The sequence below is a fragment of the Otolemur garnettii genome, unplaced genomic scaffold (assembly GCF_000181295.1).
Source record: "Otolemur garnettii isolate 467f Iridium unplaced genomic scaffold, OtoGar3 scaffold00005, whole genome shotgun sequence".
Lineage (NCBI taxonomy): Eukaryota > Metazoa > Chordata > Mammalia > Primates > Galagidae > Otolemur > Otolemur garnettii.
The window spans coordinates 1387404-1406336 of record NW_003852400.1 but is presented as its reverse complement, the minus strand read 5'-3'; the positions used below and the strand labels follow the sequence as shown (position 1 = coordinate 1406336).

Below are 18933 nucleotides of genomic sequence, written 5' to 3'. Positions count from 1 at the left end.
ATGGGTTTGGTTACCATTATCCCAATTTTGCTTCCACAGAAAACCAATTATAGCAGGTTCAGATCTCATACTAGGACTTGGAGATGACTTCCTACCTCACAGCCTAGACTACTATAAGTGTGACTTGTCCCTTCTAAGAAATGTTAAATAAATTCTAAAGCCTTACTGATTCCTATAGAGAACGAATAAGGAAAATATCAAATTCATCTTAACCTATGACTGCATTAATACACACAGCTATGATTTAATAAAAAAAAACATATCAAATTCTTCCAAGGAATAAGAAAAATATCAAGTATAAAAAGACAAAAAGAATTTGAAGTGACTCTTGCAAAAGCCACTCGAGAGAATTCTAGGCAGAGTCAAGTATATTTTCCCCTGCTCCCATAAACACCTTTTACTATTCTCTTTAAAATAGGTATCACTTGTCAGCAATTATTTTTGTGACTGCAACTGGTCTGTAAGTCCTTGAAAAGCCAGGAAATATATTATACTCATTTCTCTATTCCCACAGCCTAACCCAAAGCCTGACAATTAAAAGTGTTCTCTAAATACTTATCAATGAACACTTAACTCTAATTATATAATCAGAATTTTAAAGTGACCTTAAAGAGGATCTTAACAGTCATCCCAATTATAAGCTGCTCAAAGAAATGAAGACACAAAAAGGTTGAGTGGAAACGTCTCATGTTATAACAAATCTAGGTCACGGTCTGTTTGTTCATGCATTTGTTCATTCAATTAGATATTTATTAATACTTAATCAGACAAAAGGCAACATTAGAAAATACACCATAAAATCACCCTATAAAAATTACAGAATTGTAGAAAAGGAAGGAAGCTTCAAGATTATCTAATCTCCTATTCCTCATTTCAACCTATTTGATAGATTTTTTTTTTCAAAAAAGTAGGACTCAAAGACATTAAGTGATGTGAAAGTCAGTTAACAGCATAGCTAAACTTAGGACCCATCTCCCAACCGCCCATCTTGCATTCTACCCTCCATAACGCACATCAACTTTCTGTGATTTCAGCAAGTGTTATACTTTGTGTTTGTAAAGTATGAGCTGCCAATGCAACATCCTAATTCTCTTTATTCATACTGTTTTATTTCCAAAATTCTATTTTCTGTTACCTTTATCAAAGGCATTCTATTTTTCTAACCACTATATTCCCTGTACATGTAAAGGTGCAATGTTTGCTTACAATATATTCAGCGCACATTGTTAAAGTGGTGAATAGGAAGTACAAACAAAACGTTTTGAGGAAATGGGTTATGTCAGTGTAGGGACAGGAAAAAGTGTGTCTGCTTTCTCTCCCCTGGCCTTGGGTATGGGACAAGATGAAGTTGTCTAGGCAGTCTTCCCATGGGAATGCGCCACGTATTCTAGATAGCCATAACTGTGTACTGTGAAGTCATGCCTATGTAACGTCTGTTTGTTCCCCTAGGTGTAAAGGTGCACAAGACTCTTCCTTATATGAACTGCAAATTGTGGATTACAGATTTTGATGTGTAATTTAGCTCTACAGCCGCCAGGAGCTAAGGCAGACCTCCCACATAACTTAGCTCACCAGCCACCCATGAGCTGAACAAAGCATGTTACACCTGCCCTCCATACCTGAGTTTCTCTCCAGTCCACCCAAATTAGAACATTGAACATTATAATTAGCTTTTCAATTAACAAAAAGTGTTTACAGAAAGCTTTTCAAAAAGCTACTTTCAAAAATAAGTCACAGTGGTAATATTTGTTTACGTAACTATGCATTTATAGTTAATAATAAAGTTATAAAAAAACTGAATTATCATGTTACACTGAAAAATTTGCATGATCCTAAAGATTAAATACCTGTAGGTGTAGTTCTTTATCCAACTGACTGATTCCTTGAGCGAGTTTTGCTAGTTGTTCAGCAATTACAGCTTGATGAATAGATTGAGAAGTATACGTCTTTACATCAAAGTCTTCACTTAAAAAGTCTTTATAACATTCTGGAGGAAAAAAATAAGAAAAAATCCCAATTATTCAGTATTAAACCATAGTTATTAAACAACAGAACAGTCCAAGTCACCACAGTGACAAGTGGAGCCTTCAAATTGGGTGGTTATGTGCATCATTATAGGACATGGGTTTGTCATCTTCATGTAGTTTCCTTTACAAATCTGCTGAGGACTAACCTGCCCCCTGCCTCTTGAAATATAGTAGAACCTGCATGGTTAACCACCTCTCTACATTGATCACCTCCTTAAGTTGACCTGATTTTCATAGACCAGACATGATCCCCATGTACATTTCTGTAGAGCAGGCCTAGTCCCATATGTTCACCACCTCGGTATGGTGATCAGTTTGTTACAGTCCCTTGGGTAGTTAACTGACAGAGGTTCTACTATAGTTATAGGCCACATTTCTACTGAAATTTTGGAAAATAAGAGAAAGAGGAGAAATAAGTATCATACCACATACGTGTCACCAATGTGGTTGCAGCAGTCTCAAGGCACACAGGCAGGCAGGGATGACCCACTAGCTCTTAGGGGTCAATAGTCTTGGCAGGTCTGAGAGCTGCCCCATTAACCAGATATCTCTCCAGCAGCAAAATCAGCCTGAAGCTTGCATGTGGACCCTAAACAGGCTTAAAGGGGTGAAGTTGAGGCTTTCTCTCAACTCTGACTAGAGTGCATGTTTACATCAGCAATTTTCTGCACATGTATCTTTTCAGTGCAACAAGGGCATTTTTTATGGTAAGTAACAGAAGCCACCAAGCAGCTACTGCGTTATTCCCTCTCAGCCACTGGTCACAGTCTTCTATGCACCATTTTCTACACCAGACCTGCTTGGCACCACAGGCAGCTCTTCACCCCTGCACAGTGACATTCCAATTACCATCACCAAAACTTACAGCCAACCTTGCTGATTGGCACGGCAGGACCTTGGGTCCACTGGCACTGTCTGGTAGCAAGCCATTACCTGGCAATGGGAGGAACTCCTCTCCACATACGTGCCTCGGCCTGTGCAAGTGGCACTTCAAAAGGAGTCCATGAGCCAGTGGGATATGCAAAGATGTTTAAACATTTCAGGGCTAGTTTCTCTGTTCATATCCAATTCCAGTGCTTACAAGCAGTAACCAGGCTGATGCCCAAGTGCAGAAAGCCCCAATTCATTTAGGAAGGAGCACATCTGATGGGGCAATCCTAGGCTTTTTGTTTTCCTTTTTTTATCCCTTTTTTTGTTGGCCTTGTGCTGAGTTTATTTACAAAAAGATCCATTTTGCTTAAAAAAAATGGAAAACTCCATTTTTTATATATATAACAAAATAACAATTATAATCATGATTACTTTATTTAATTATGATTAATTATAATCACAATTAGAGAAGAATATAATTAACATTTTGAGCCCATATTCTGAAGCATTATACTGCTAACTCCTTACTTTTGTGGTGACTCAAAAGGAAGGGAAACAGTGTAAAAGATTAAACACAGACCTAGCAAGATGAATCATAGACTGTGCTCAATGGCTCATGCCTATAATCCCACACTTTGGGAAACTGAAGCCTATTAATTTTTTGTAGAGATGGGGTCTTGCTATGTTGTAGAAGTTAGTGACAAGCCTAAACAACATAGTGAGACCACATCTCTACCAAAAAAAAAAAAAAAAAAAAAGTTTTTGTAATTTGCCAAGCATTGGCACACACCTATAATCCAAGCTACTTTGAGGTGAGAGAATCGTTGAGGCCAGCAGTTCAAGGTAACAGTGAGCTATGATCACCTACTATACTATGCCTCAGCAACAGAGCAACCCTATCTCTATTAAAAATAAATAAATAAAAAGATTAAAAACATAACTACTAACCATTACCTTTAATCCAAGAAAAGAAGATTATTCCCAGTGAAAAGACAATAGGAAAACTGGCTATACATAATGTCTACAGCCTCATATGTCTTTAGATCAATGTACAAACACTGTTATAATAAAGTGAATCTAGAATTTTCATAAAAATAAAATATAAACTTATAGATGTTAACTGAAATTTAGGGATTTCTGAGTGAAATAAGTAAATGAAAAGAAAAGCTGTTCAAAATAGAGCCTTAATAGAAAAAAGAAGTGGTGCTAGATGTTAAGAAGACGTCTTTATATATGGAAGTCCACAAATCTGTGAATAGGAGATAAATGGAGAGAAACAGAAGATAAAAATAGATAAACAGACATAAGCTCAAGGTAAGTACAAATCACACCTCTTAAGCATATGGTAGATATAGATAAGGCTGCCCTGAGATTATAAAATAAGCAAAATAGAATATTTACAAGAAAACTTAAATTGTGTATATCTACTATAAGATATGCTCCATGAGACGGAGGTCTTTGTTTTGTTTACTGGTACATCCCTAACATCTGAACAGATGCATATATTGAACAGGTGCTCAAGAGTAGTTGGATAAAGTAATTAATCTATATATCAGATGAAAGTATCATCCTGCTCAAAGTAAAGACTCATAGTTTGGACTATTTTCAAAATACTATAATGGAATAAAAAAAAGAAAACTGATGCTTGGGCTACTTCTTAATTCTGAGACCACATTTCCTTCTAATATGCCAAGTGGTCCTCAGAAATAAGGACTTGACCAGGCAGTCAAGGAGAAGGTCATTCCAAGTAAAGGGAAGATTTAGCAGCAGCATATGCCAAGGAGTATTTTGAGAAATATGGAGAATATAAACTATAATAATATCACAGAATGTGTATGTTGGGCAGAGATGGTAAAAAATGATATATGAGGTGCCAAAGGTGGGAAGACAGTTTGAAAAGAGGTTTTTAAGACATCTAAAATGTTCAAATTCTAAGTCATTTTAAGCCAAGAAACTGCACTGTTAGCTTTGTATTCTACGATAATAATTCTGGCAGTGGTATGAATGATGATTGAAAAGAGATTAGTCACAAAACAGTGTGCTGAAGTTGACTCATATTGTCTCTTGAGAGCAAACTGTTAAATTTCCAAGAATTCTGGGAGCCAGTTTTCTTTAGATGCAGGTATCGTGAAGTTGACTATGATGAGAGTATTTACACCACAGAAATCAGCAAACACTACAAAATCTGGGCTTTTTCTATCTTCCCAGAAAACAAATTCACCAGCACGCCCATGGAATAGAGCCACAGGAGCTAGTAAAGTACCATATTAGAAGCCTAAGCAAGGCTGGATATGGTGGCTCACACCTCTAAGTCTGGGCAGCCAAGGCAGGATTATCTTCCAAGCTCATGAGTTTGAGACCAGCCTGAGCAACAGCAAGAGCAAGACCCTATCTCTACTAAAAATAGAAAAAACACTGGGCACAGTAGCTCACACCTGTAATCCTAGCACTCTGGGAGGCCAAGGTGGGTGGAATGCTTGAGCTCAGGAGTTCAAGACCAGCCTGACCAAGAGTGAAAGCCCGACCAAGGATGAGACCCTGTCTCTACTAAAAATAGAAAAACTAGAAGGGTGCTGTGGTACATGCCTGTAGTTCTAGCAACTTAGGAGACTGAGGCAAAAGGATTACTCAAGCTTAAGAGTTTGAGGTTCTTGTGAGCTATGATATCACAGCCCTCTACCCAGGGTGACAGAGTGAGACTCTGTCTTTAATAAATAAATAAAAATAGAAAAAATAGCTAGGAGTTGTTGCACATGCCTGTAGTCTCAGCTACTTGGGAGGCTGAAAAGAGTTTTGAGATTGCAGTGAACTGGCCTGATTCCCTAGCACTCTAGCCTGGGTAACAGAGCAAGAATCTGTCTCTAAACAAGTAAATAAATAAATAAAGCAGAAAGTAACATTAAAAATAAGATGAAAGCCTAAGCAGCATAATAAAGGCCTGAAAAAGACAGTGGCACTAAGAATGTCAAAGAAGTGACAAATTTGTAGACAGCATAACGTGTAAGAGGACTTAGTGACAAGCTGAAAATGGGCAAATCGAGGATGATTCCCAAGTTGCCTGATTAAGTAACTAACACAGTGATTTGAGTTTTGCACTAAGCTAGGCATTGAATATACAAAGATGAACATGAACAAAACTCTGCATCTAAGGAACTCATCATCTATGTGGGGAACAAGCACACATTTAACTAACTGCATAGTTAACAAGAGGTAATAAAGACTACCAGAGGAAAAAGGAGACAAGAATAAAAAACAATGAATTCATTTCTTTTTTTCATATGTAGAACTTGTACTATTTGTTCATTTATAGATTTTCACTATAGAACTAGCAGTATGTGTTCACTATCAAGATAGAAATGTCCAGTAGACAGAAACTTAGTTCTATAGTTCAGAAGATGTGAGGACCACATAAAAACCACAAAAAAAAAGATCCGATGATTTAGGAAAAAATTCTAGAATGCACAACAAACAGAAATGAAGAAAATAGGGTTCAGACACCCAGAAAACAACCAAAATTTGGGAGTGGATAGAGGAAATGAAAGCAATCCAAGAGACTGAAGAGTGTTCACAAACAGAGAAATATGAAAAGAATGGCAAAATCCAAAAGATGAGACAGTTTAAAGAAATTAAGTCAAAGAGCTTGCAAAGATCTAACAGAATGAGGACTAACAGTCCTTAGATAAATATAATGTTTCTCTTTTACAGTTTCCTCATCCCATACGAAGAACATCAGAAACACCTCACAAATTTTCAAACAATGTATCTGCTCACCAATCCTATCCTCTATTAGTGACAAATTCTAATAGAGTAATTCACAGCTACTGATCAAAATGCTTAATGCTAAATGTTAAGGGCGGGAGGGGGGGCAGTAGATACTAACAAGCATCTGTAGGAAACTGGAAAACAGCACTTAAAGAATCAGGGATGTTTTTAAAAGCACAGAACCCATGAGTCACTTGAGGGAAGTATTTAAAAAAAAAAAATCAAACCTATTATAAGTTCAAGTAAGATAAGAACCAAAAGTGTCCATTTGGTTTATCCACAAAGAAGTCATTGAAAATCTTCCAAAGTTATTTCAATGTCATAGCATGGGGGTGATTGGGTTCCTGAGGAGACTGCAAGAAAATTCAGAGCACAATAAGAGGTACTGTCATTGGGAAGGGGCAGAGACTCCACTTCCGTTGTAAGTGAAAATGCAGGGTGGTTGTAGGTTCAGATTAAGTCATAGGTCATAGGGTATTGCAAGAAATGGAGAAAGTTCACATCTGATGGATTCTATTTTTTTAAAGAAGTTGAAAGTCATTTGTTGAGCTTGAAGGAGGAGGTATAAAAAGAGTAAAGCTTTAAAAAATAAAAAAGAATTTCTTTAAAGAACCTTCTAAGAACTGATTACAATTCCTAAAATGCAGTGAAACATACTCAATGTCTGGCCTGTGTTACTCCTTTCACTGTTCACCTAGGAAGTCCATTTACAGTTCAAAATCACTCCACCTATAAAGCCTTTCCTGACACTCCCTAACCAGCTGTCACCCTCCTTCCTCTATTAATTCTTCACTTTGAAGACAACCCTACTGCTATCCTTACAACATTATATAACAGCGCCTACCTTTATAGCTCTACACAATTTCTCCTATTAGATGGTGAGCTACTTGAGAGCACAATTTACACATATAACAGGAGTTCCAAACTTAAACTGAATTTAAATTAAGAAAAAGGCTGCGCACAGTGATTCCTGCCTATTATCCCAGCACCCCAGCACTTTGGTTGGCTGAGGTGGGGGGAATCATTTGAGGCCAGGAGTTCAAGACCAGCCTAGGCAACGTAGTATGACCCTGACTCTACAAAAAACTTTTTAAAAATTAGCCAGGCATGGAGGCATGCACCTACCATTCTTGTTACTTGGGAGGTAGAGGCAGAAAGAGGATCACTTGAGCCCAGGAGTTCATAGTGGGCTTATAGCGAGCTGTGATCACACCACTGCACTTTGGTCTGTGACAGAAACTCTACCTCTAAAAGAAAAAGCAAAAGTAAAAAGAGAAAAAATAAGAAGATACAAAGATGCACTGGATAGAGACCCTAACCTAAGAATCTAACACCATCCAGTTCGGAAAACACCATCACTTATTTTGACAAAAGAATAGAAATTATCATGAGAAGTCAAGTAGTTAAATGACAAAATATTCTACAGTCAGAGAAAACTAACAATAATTTAGAACTATATTTCCAGCATTTATAACCCACTTTGGTCAATATGCGCATATGCATCTCATGGTGATATTCAGTTTAAAAAATATTTATTCTAGGCCAGGCCCAGTGGCTTATGCCTGTAGTCCCAGCACTTTGGGAGGTGAGGTGGGAGGATCACCTGAGGCCAGGAGTTGGAGGCCAGCCTGAGCAACATAGCAGGATCTCTACAAAAAATTTAAATTAGCCAAGCATGGTGGCACTCACCTGTAGTCCCAGGTACTGGGAAGGTGGAGGCAGGAAGAGGATAGCTTGAGCCCAGGAATTCGAGACTGCAGTGAGCTGTGATGGCACCACTGCACTGCAACCCAGGCAAAAAAAGCAAAACTTGTCTCAAAGAAAAAAAAAAGAAAACTCAAAAAACACACCCATAGAAAAACAAAGACATTTATTCTGCACCTACTGTATGCAATATACTACTACTTACACTGTGGAATGTAAAAAGTTTCAAAATACATTAAAAGAGATTAAGACAAGTATAGGAATGATTTTACTACAAGGTATAAGAAGATATGATTAGGGGTAAAAGTTAAGAACATAAGAGAAGGAGCCTTATTTTTACAGTCAGAAGTTTGAACTTTGAGGAATAAGAGATTTGGGATATGGATTAATACAACTCAATGTGTTTTCCAAGAGTACTATATTTAACTTTGCTTATTTGGGGCAACTTCTCTCCAAAACTGACTAGCAATAAATCTGATTGCTACATTTCGAAACAAACGGTTAATCCCAACCTGAAGGAATGCTCTACCTCCTCTTTGATTGCAGATAGTTGCCCCATAAAAAAGCAAACAAGGCTACAAGAGGGACCACCTGTATATAGCCCAAAAATTTGTTAAAGGAGTAGGCTTTTCCAATGCTACTTAAAAACGAGCCCTTATTTCATTAAGCGTCATCTGTTCCAAGTCTTAGATTTCTAAAGGGTTCGAACTCTTCACCCCTTGGTCAAGAACTGCGGCAGCAGCTGATGGCTGCCAACGCGGGCCACCAGGTGCGAGGTCCCACAACTTCAGGGAAGCCCTGGGCGTGTGGCGGGGTCGAGTCGAAACGGCAAGCAACCAGAAATCAAGTGTCCCCAAAACACTGGAGAGAAGAGGGAGCGAATCCCTGGAGAAACACGTTGACTAGGCCAGTACCCGGACTCCAGGGGGCCGGGCAGAGGGGAGTGGTCACGTCGAGACTGAAAAACTTTCTGCAAAGCGACGGGTTGAGTCCATCGCCCCAGCCTAGGTGCGGAGCAGGACGACCTTCCATCCCCACAACCCGGCCAGACTGCTTACCGTCCTGTAGAAGCTCCCGGACTGCAGCTGCAGCCGCCCCAGAGCCCCGCGTCCCAAGGCCAGCCACAGCAACGACGCCGTCGCCACCTTCCATGTTGGCAGGTGCCTGGTTGATGGCGTCAGCGACAGGGCCACCCCGCCCAGGCGGTGACGCAGAATCCCCGCGCCGCCCGCCCCGCCAGCCCGCGGCTCCGCGTGGGCCTGAGGAGCTACTCGGCCGCTGCCTGGGACCGGCGCGGGCTCCGGAGCCGGAAAGCGCTCCCCGCCGTCTCGCTGCAGCTCCGGCCGAGGACTAGGCGGTCGCCGGGACGCGGCCGCAGTGCGTCCCTCTGAATCAAGTATTAGACCTGAGAATAGGGGCCTCGTGCCGCAGGGCTGCAGAGGCGTGGCGAGCTTCCTGGGAGCTTCCTTTGCCCTTCCCAGCGAGCGGGACTGAGTTGTAGCATAACTACGTATCTGTCCAACGCCTCGATTCGCAATCCTGGGATAAAGATCCCGCGGGAAAAGCTGGAAAAGAAAAAGTTGCTGGGTCTCAACAGTGCGGGGAATTAGGGAGAGTTGATGAAGAAGGAAGACTGAACAGCGAAAAGACAAGTAGGATTCCTTGTCTCTGCCCTCCTTTCCTTGAGACCTTGACCTTTTGCTTTTTCTGCCTCTTCCTCTCAGTTTAAATTTTGTGCTACAAGTGACGCCTAGCTTGTTCTTAACTACACATTGATAGATTGTCTCAATCTCAACTAACAGTATTGACATTGTAAAATCAAGTTGGTTTCCACTTATATATTCTCTGCTAATACATGTATATTACTGACCTAGATTTATTTTAAGATAAATACTGACAAATTTACAGGGTCAACCCCACGTGTAAAAACTCTTTATCGTTTATTCGCAAAAAGAAGCTGTAATATTTTTTTCATTTTGTAAAGTAGGTGTGTACCCAGGAAACCAATTTACAATTCCGGAACAACGTGGTTCTCTGCATTCTGCCAATAGTATTTCAAGAAGATGCTATAATAGTACTTACCTTGTGCTAAATGCTATTATACGTGCTTTAAAGATTTAATCGGTCTTAATACTCTTAACAACTAAAGTGAACAAATCCTAGGGGGTAGTTTTTCCTCCCTTGGCTAACCCCCATTGGAAGATTTTGGAAGTATTTATACTACTCATTCATACAATGAAAATTTTGAGCCCCTATTATACATACCAGCATGAGTTGACTCAATCTGTATCCTAAAAAGCTAATGGATAAGATAGGAGCCCATTTAAACAGTTGTTCCAGGTGCTATGGAATGTATGGATTTACTTATTTCCAGTAATTCCAAACTTGGCTGTACTTTGACGTCACCTGAAGAACTTTAAAAAACATTTATTCCTACATCCTAAGCCCAGAGATTCAGATTTAGTTGGTTCGGAGTATAGCTTGGGCATCCTGATTTCTAAAAGCTCCCCAAGTTGTTGTAGTGTATAACCAAGGCTGAGAGCTACAGATTTATTCTTTCAGAAAATAGATATTGAGGGAGGCCCCCACTGTGCCATTTACTCCAATGACATGAATGAATAAGGATGAAGTCAGTCCTGCTAAAGTCACTAATGACTGTGATATGTAAGATGCTTGGCCCTTCCCTCTTTTGTAATAATCTCTACTCGTTTGGTTTTTAAGGTTTATTCCTCCAAACACCAAAGTTCATGTGTCTCAATCTCCTTTGCATTCCCTTTTCCTCAGCCCGTTACTTAAATGTTAGCACTTCAAGGATTTCTTGCAGGGTCCTTGGTACATTGGCCTCGTTACCCAAAGGTTAAACACTCTCAATTTTGAGCAATTACACCTTTCTTAATTTTCTTCTTTTTTTTTTTTTTTGCAGTTTTTGGCCGGTGCTGGGTTTGAACCCGCCACCTCCGGCATATGGGGCTGTCGCCCTACTCTTTTGAGCCACAGGCGCCGCCAATTACACCTTTCTAAAGTTGGTTTATATCTGTTTCCAAGTCACTAAGGCCAAAATTTGAAATTTGAAAAATAATATGAAATGATAGGATTTTAAGTATCAGAAATATAAAACATTCATGAAGTACGTAATTTCATCATTTGTATCTTGGGGGTATAAAAGTGATTATACAGTTATAATAGATTACAGCTGAAATATTTCTGGATAATACCACATTTAAGTTTTTTTTAAATAACGAAGATTTGTTTACCTTTTGATTCATAGATACAAAAAAATAGGATTGAAAAATCACAATAAAAATACCAGAATATCTTTAGAAATGCTGACTACTTGAGTTGTTCTGTTAAGGCCATTTAACTTTCCTAAATAAAACCTGGTATCTAAAAGTTCTAGTCATATAGAGTAACATATATGAAATAATGCAAACAAATTTCTTGGTTTATCAATCCCCCCCAAAAATAGAAAAAAATTGTAGATAAATGGCCCACTAGGAAAAAATCTTGTCGTTTTCCACATCTTGTTTTTCCCCATCTTGTATCATTTTCCACATTTATTTATGTTATAAATAGAGGCAGAATTCTGTAGTGTCCTATTTGATACTGTTAAAAGCAGCTCAAATATTTCTGAACCTACAAGCCCAATTAAAAAATATGTTGTTGCCAATTGAATTGACTCATCTCTAGTCAAAGTATACTTTTCTCTATGCAAACTGTCTTTTTCAGATTTGAAACAAGTCTGTATTCATGAAGAGTGACTGCATACAAACCACAATATGTCAAGAAACAAAAAAAGATCCAATAGAAATGTTTCATTCTGGGCAGCTGGTAAAAGTCTGTGCTCCAATGGTTCGATATTCAAAGTAAGTGCTGTTAAATAGTTAATGAACTAAGATGAAATTTCCCTTTTATGTCCTGACTTTAATTTAAAGTATTATAAGACCCCCCTCCCCTCACATGGGATCTTCAAACTTCTAGCTTTGGTATTATAATCTAGAATTTAGGCCTGGTTCTACCATTTGTCTTGTATATGTATGACCCTAAGTAAACAACTAGCCTCTTCAGTCTTCACTTTTTATAGCGATAAAAATGATAGAGCTTGTATCACCCACCTATAAAGATACAGTGGATATTAAGAAGATATAAACTTTTATATATGGATTTTTGTGTAAGCCTTGAGACAAATGCTCAGGAGTGCAATTGGTGGGTCCTTTGGTTGTTGTATCTTTAGTTTTTATTAAAACTTGCTAAATTTTTCTAGAGTGGCAGTACCACTTTACATTGTCACCAACAGTTTCTTCTCATTCTTGCTCACTTTTAATGTCACTTTTTTATTTTAACTATTCTGATAGGTATGTGATGATACCATTTTGGTGTTACTCTGCATTTCCTCCATACCTAGTGATATTGAACATCTTTTCATGTGCTTATTTGAAATCTATATATTTTTGAAATGTTTCTTCATGTCTTTTGCCCATATTCTAATGGAATTTTTTTTTTTTTTGCTATTGAGTTGAGTTTTTAAGTTTTTTTAATTGTTGTAAAATATACATAACATAAAATTTACCTCTTAATCATTTTTAAGTTTACAGTTCAGTAGTATGAAGTACATTCACATTGTTTATCTGATCTGTACAATTCTTTTTATCTTAGAAAAATGAAACTATACCCTTTAAACACTAACTCCCCATTTCACTGTCTCCCTATCCCCTGGTAAGCATCATTCTACTTTCTATATCTCTATGAATTTGACTACTCTAATTACCTCATATAAATGGTATCATGTGATATTTCTCTTTTTGAAACTAGCTTTATTTTACCAATATTTTACATACCATAAAGTCCTCAAGTCATTGTAGCATATGCCAGGCTGTCCTTCCATTTTTGTGTGTGTGTTTTTTTTTTTTTTTTCCCTGAGACAGAGTCTCACACTGTTGCCTGGGGTAGAGTGCTGTGGCATCAGCCTAGTTCACAGCAACCTCAAACTCTTAGGTTCATGCAACCTCTTGCCTCAGCCTCCACAATAGCTGGACTACCACAATGCCTGGCTTGTTTTGTTTTGTTTTGTTTTTTCCTATTTTTAGTAGAGATGGGATCTCCCTCCTGCAGAGGCTGGTCTGGAACTCCTGAGCTCAAGCAATCCACCCACCTCCACCTCCCAGAGTGCTAGAATTACAAGCATGAGCCACTGCACCTGGCTTCTGTCCTTCCTTTTTAAAGCTGAATAATATTCCATTTTATAATATATGTATAGTACTTTTTGTTTATCTATTCATCCATTGATGGACACTTTGGGTTGCTTCTATCTTTTACCTATTGCAAATAATGCTACTATGAATAGGAGTTAGAAATATCTCTTTGAGATCCTGCTTTCAATTCTTTTGGCTACATACCCAAAAGTGGAATTGCTGAATCATATGGTAATTCTATGTTTAATTTTTTTTAGGAATTATCATACTGTTTTACACAGCAGCTACACCATTTTACCTTTCCACCAGCATTGCACAAGTAGTTTAATTTCTCCACATCTTTGTAAAGGCTTATTATTTTCTGGAAGCATTTTTTAATCGTATCTTTCCTAATGGGTATGAAGTGGTCTCCATATTTATTTATTTATTTATTTATTTATTTTGAGACAGAGTCTCACTATGTCGCCCTTGGTAGAGTTCCATGGTGTCATAGCTCACAGCAACCTCCAACTCTTGGCCTTAAGTGATTCTCTTGCCTCAGCCTCCCAACCTAGCTAGGACTATAGGCACCCACCACAACACCCGGCTATTTTTGTTGTTGTTATTGTTGCAGTTGTTGTTTAGCAAGTCCAGACCAGGTTTGAACTTGCCTGCCTCAGTGCATGTGCCTGTACCCTAAACACTGAGCGATGGGCACCAGCCATGAAGTGGTCTTTAATTGTGATTTTGGTTTACATTTCCCTTATGATTCGCAATCTTAAGCATCATTTTGTGTGCCTATTTGCTGTTTGTAGATCTTCTTTGTAGAAATATTTATTCAAGCACTTTCCTCTCTTTTTTTTGGAAACAGTCTCATTTTGTCACCCTCAGTAGAGTGCTTTGGCATCACAGCTCACAACAACTTCAAACTCTTGAGCTCAAGTGATTCTCCTGCCTCAACTTCCCTAGTAGCTGGGACTACAGGTGCCCGCCACAGTAGTAGGAAAAAAAACAGCTGTTTTTTTCTATTTTTTTTAGAGATGGGGTGTCTTGCTCTTCCTCAGGGTAGTCTGGAACTCACAAACTCAAGCAATCCACCCACCTTGGCCTCCCAGAGTGCTAAGATTACATGCATGAGCCACCTCACTCGGCCTTATTTTGTCCATTTTTGTATCAGATTATGTTCTCTTCTTTACTATTAAATACTGAGAGTTATTTCTAAAAATATTATTATGGTTTTGTTTTTCTTTTTAAAAGAGATGAAGAGTCTTGCTATGTTGCCTAGGCTAGTCTTAAACAATTGCTTAAGCAGTTTGCCCACCTCAGCCTCCCAAAGTTCTAGGATTAAAGGTGTGAACCACCAAACCTAGCTATAGTTTTATGATTTGCATAGAACATAAATCCATGATCAATTTTGAAGTAATTTTTGAATAGGTGTAAGACTTAGGTTGAGGTTCTTGTTTTTCCTCCCATCTGTATGTCTGAGGACTCTAGCTCTATTTGTTGGTAAGGGTATCTTTTATTCTATTGAATTCCTTGGCGTTTTTTTCAAACAACTAGAGGTTTACTGTTTTGTTCCGTTGATTTGCCTGTCTCTCCCTCCGTAAGACTTATACTACATGGTCTTAATGACTGTAGCTATGTAATAAGTATTAAAATCAGGCCAGCTGTGGTGGCTTAGGTGGCCTGTAATCCTAGTACTCTGGGAGACTAAGCCAAGTGGATTGCTTGAGCTCAGGAGTTCCAGACCAGCCTGAGCAAAAGCCAGACCCCGTCTTTACTAAAAGTAGAAAAAAACCTAGGTGGGTGTTGTGGTGGGCACCTGTAGTCCCAGTTACTGGGGAGGCTGAGGCAAGGGAACTGCTTGAGCCCAAGAGTTGAGGTTGCTGTGAACTATGATGATGCTATGGCACTTTACCCAGGGTGACAGAGTGAGACTCTGTCTCAAAAAAAAAATTCTCTTAAAATCTTCCACTTTAATTTTCTTTTTCAAAATTGTTTTCAGCTATTCTAGTTCCCTTCCCCTCCCAGTAAATTTTAGAGTGATCTTGTCTGTATTTACAAAAAAACTTGCTGTAATTTCTATAAGAATTATCAATTTACGGAAAATTTACTTTGCTATGTTTAGTCTCTCAATCCATGAACAGAGTATGTTTCTCCACTAATATAGATTTTCTTAGATTTCTATCAGTGTGTATAGTTTGTGGCATGCAAGTTAAGTATGTGTTTTCTTTTTTTTATGTACATGTTAAATTCGTTATCTGTGTATTCATTTCTAATACATAAAAATATAATTTATATTTGTATATTGATCTTATATCCTGAAAACTTGCTGAACTCATTTATTGGTTCCAGGACTATTTTCCTAAAATTCCTTAGGATTATCTATGTGAACAGACATGTCACCTATAGGTAGAGATGGTTTTATTTATTTTCGATCATATGCCTTTTGTTTTTCATGCACTATATCGCTGGTTAGAAGTTTTAGTGCGCTATGTCGAATAAGAGTGGTGAAAGTAGACATCCTTGCCTTATTCTTTTTGGGGGGGAAAGGGTTCTGTAGAATTTTGTTATAAATGAGTGCATTTGGTCATGCTTTTTCTACATTGATATGCTCTGAGATTTTTTTTCCTTTAGCCTATTAGTACATAATACAGTAAATGATATCAGTTGATTTTGAATATTAAACCTTATATTTCAACTGGCTTTTTCTGACACAGTTCCAGCAGGGAAAGGTAGAGGAGGTGGTGCCACCTTCTACCTTTCTACTGTCAGGTAGAAGACCAGGTTCACCATTTTGCCATCTTTGACGTATAGGGCACAAGGAGGTCCTCATTGCTGCTTGGCAGGATTGAAGTTCTAGCTCCCCATCATGGAAGTAGCCTCATAAAGCTGGGTAATAATGAAAGTCATAACTCTCCACTAGCCCTCCTCTGAAACCAATGCCAGCAAGGAGGGAGAGGGGTACTTCAGTACTGCTGGGTAAGGATGGAAGTCCAGGCTCCCCATGTAGTCTCCACTGATAATAGTGGGGGGCAGGGGTGGGCATTCAGTGGCCAGCCAGGATGACAAGTACCACACACCTCCCTGGTTTTCTTGGACACCACCAGAATGGAATGTTGGAGTACCTTGTTACAGACTTGGAAAGCAGAAGTCTAGGACTCTCACTGGACTTGGTAGAAGTAAGACCATAGCTTTTTCTATATTGTTTGGCTGGAATAGAACTGTTTGTCTTGGGCAGTGCCTGTGGCTTAAAGGAGTAGGGCATGGGCTCCATATACTGGAGGTGGTGGGTTCAAACCCAGCCCTGGGCCAAAAACTGCAAAAAAAAAAAAAATTTCTGTCTTGCTAGGCTTGCCTTTTTATTCATCCTTTAGTTAGAGCATATTTTTGTTGGGATCATTTTATCTGTACCCATTGGCATTTCCAGGAGGCCAGCTTAGCTTCTTCAACTTTAAGTGTAGGATTTTTTTATTGACGCTAATCCAATGACAGATTTAAGTCTGGGATATTTGAGACTGAAAGAAAATCCAAGGAACTCACCACTCATTCCTTAGGTCTTGAGGTCATTAGCCTGACTGATCTCTGTTCTCTGCCTTTCAAAGTTTTCTTATATTTGATCTGTATGTGATGTCCAGGGTTTACTTAGTTTTTTTAATTTTGCATTAATATGAGGGTACATATAATTAGGTGACATTATTTGTGTTTGTAATATAAAGTCCAAAGTCTGAGTTATAGTTGAGTCCTGCACTCAGGAGGTATGCCATATACCCTAACATTGTACAGGATAGGTGGGAACTTACCAACCCCCTCCTCCCTTCTCTCCTTCTTGAATTTAATTATGTTTTTCTCTCATGTGGGCCTGTAGTTATTGATCTACTGTTTTCAGATTAGTACTGAGTCCATGGGATGCTTGCTTTTTCTGTTCTTAAGGTACTTAGGAGAATGTTCTCCAAATCCATCCAGGTATAAACAAAAGATGTAAAGTGTCCTTTTTTTTTTTTTTATGGCTGAACAATATTCCATGATATACATATACCACAGTTTTAATCCATTGACTGGTTAATGGGCACTTGGATTGTTTCCAGATCTTTGCAATTGTGAATTGAGCTACTATAAACATTCAAATACAAATGTCCTTAAAGTAAAATGACTTTTTTTCTTCTGAGTAGATACCTAATAATGGGATGGCAGGACCATATGGGAGATTTACTTTTAGTTCTTTGAGGATTCCCTATACTTCTTTCCAAAAAGGCCATACTAGTTTGCAATCCCAACAGTGGATAAGCATACCCTCTCTCTCCTCACCCACACCAACATCTGCAACTTTGGAACCTTATGATGTGGGCTGTTCTCACTGATGTCAAGTAATATCTCAAAGTAGTTTTGATTCTCATTTCTCTGATGATTAGAGATGATGAGCATTTGTTCATGTGTTTGTGAGCTGTTCATCTGTCTTCTTGGGGAAAGTTCTGTTTATGTCTCTTACCCAATGATAAATGGAGTTGCTTGCTCTTTTTTTGTTGCTTCAGTTGAGTTCTTCATATATCCTGGTCCTTAGCCCTTTGTCTGATTCGTAACATGCAAATATCTTCTCACATTCTGAAGGTTGTCTATTTGCTGTATTGATTGTGTCCTTTACTGTGCAAAAACTTTTTAACTTGATCAGGTCCCACTTATTTAACTTTGTTGTTGTTGTAGTTGCCAATGGGGTCTTCTTCATGAGTTGTTTCCCAAGGCTGATATCCTTAAGAGTTTTTCTGGCCAAGGGTGGTGGCTCACTCCTAGTACTCTGGGAAGCTGAGGCAGGTAGATAGAGCTCAGGAGTTCGAGACCAGCCTGAGCAAGAGCAAGATCCTGTCTCTACTGAAAAATAAAAACATTAGCTGGGTGTTGTGGTGGGCACCTGTAGTCCAGGTTGCTGAACTATGACACCACAACACTCTACCCAAGGGAACAGAGTAAGACTCTGTCACAAAAAAAAAGTTCTCCCACACTTTCCTCTAGGGTTTTTAATTATATGTAACAGGAAGAATAGGGAAAAGTAAGTCTACTTTATCTTACCATTGGCAGAATGTTCCTAAATAAATAATAATCAATTAAATTTGAGATTACATATGGTTATGGTGTTTTCTAAATGCATAATTAAGGTTTTATATACTCACAGGTTGGCTTTTAGAACACTAGTAAGAAAATACAGTTGTGACCTGTGCTATACACCAATGATAGTTGCTGCTGACTTTGTCAGATCTATAAAAGCAAGAGACAGTGAGTTTACCACAAACCAAGGTATGTGAAACCCATTGTTTGCTGACTTTATAAAATACTTTTTTTAATTTTTAAAATTTTTTTTACAAACTATCTTATCTAGAGATCTTGTATTAAATCTTCTTTTAAAAATA

At 38.5% G+C, this 18933-nt stretch overlaps 2 protein-coding genes across 2 annotated transcripts in view; one reads left to right on the top strand and one right to left on the bottom strand.

Moving 5' to 3' along the window:
• Nucleotides 1-9607, bottom strand: part of COG5 (component of oligomeric golgi complex 5) — a 313042-nt gene extending 303435 nt beyond the window's left edge. Inside the window, exons 1-2 of the mRNA XM_012812313.2 lie at nucleotides 9422-9607; nucleotides 1848-1987 (exon numbers count right to left, since the gene is read on the bottom strand). Coding sequence (XP_012667767.1) covers nucleotides 1848-1987; nucleotides 9422-9515 — 234 coding nt within the window. The 5' untranslated portion in view covers nucleotides 9516-9607. The remainder of the gene's footprint in view (nucleotides 1-1847; nucleotides 1988-9421) is intronic.
• Nucleotides 9608-9620: 13 nt separating this feature from the next.
• The window catches only part of DUS4L (dihydrouridine synthase 4 like), a 17918-nt gene continuing 8605 nt past the window's right edge, over nucleotides 9621-18933 (top strand). The window contains exons 1-3 of the mRNA XM_003782590.3: nucleotides 9621-10015; nucleotides 12090-12226; nucleotides 18699-18820. Of these exons, the coding sequence (XP_003782638.1) occupies nucleotides 12111-12226; nucleotides 18699-18820 (238 nt within the window). The 5' untranslated portion in view covers nucleotides 9621-10015; nucleotides 12090-12110. The remainder of the gene's footprint in view (nucleotides 10016-12089; nucleotides 12227-18698; nucleotides 18821-18933) is intronic.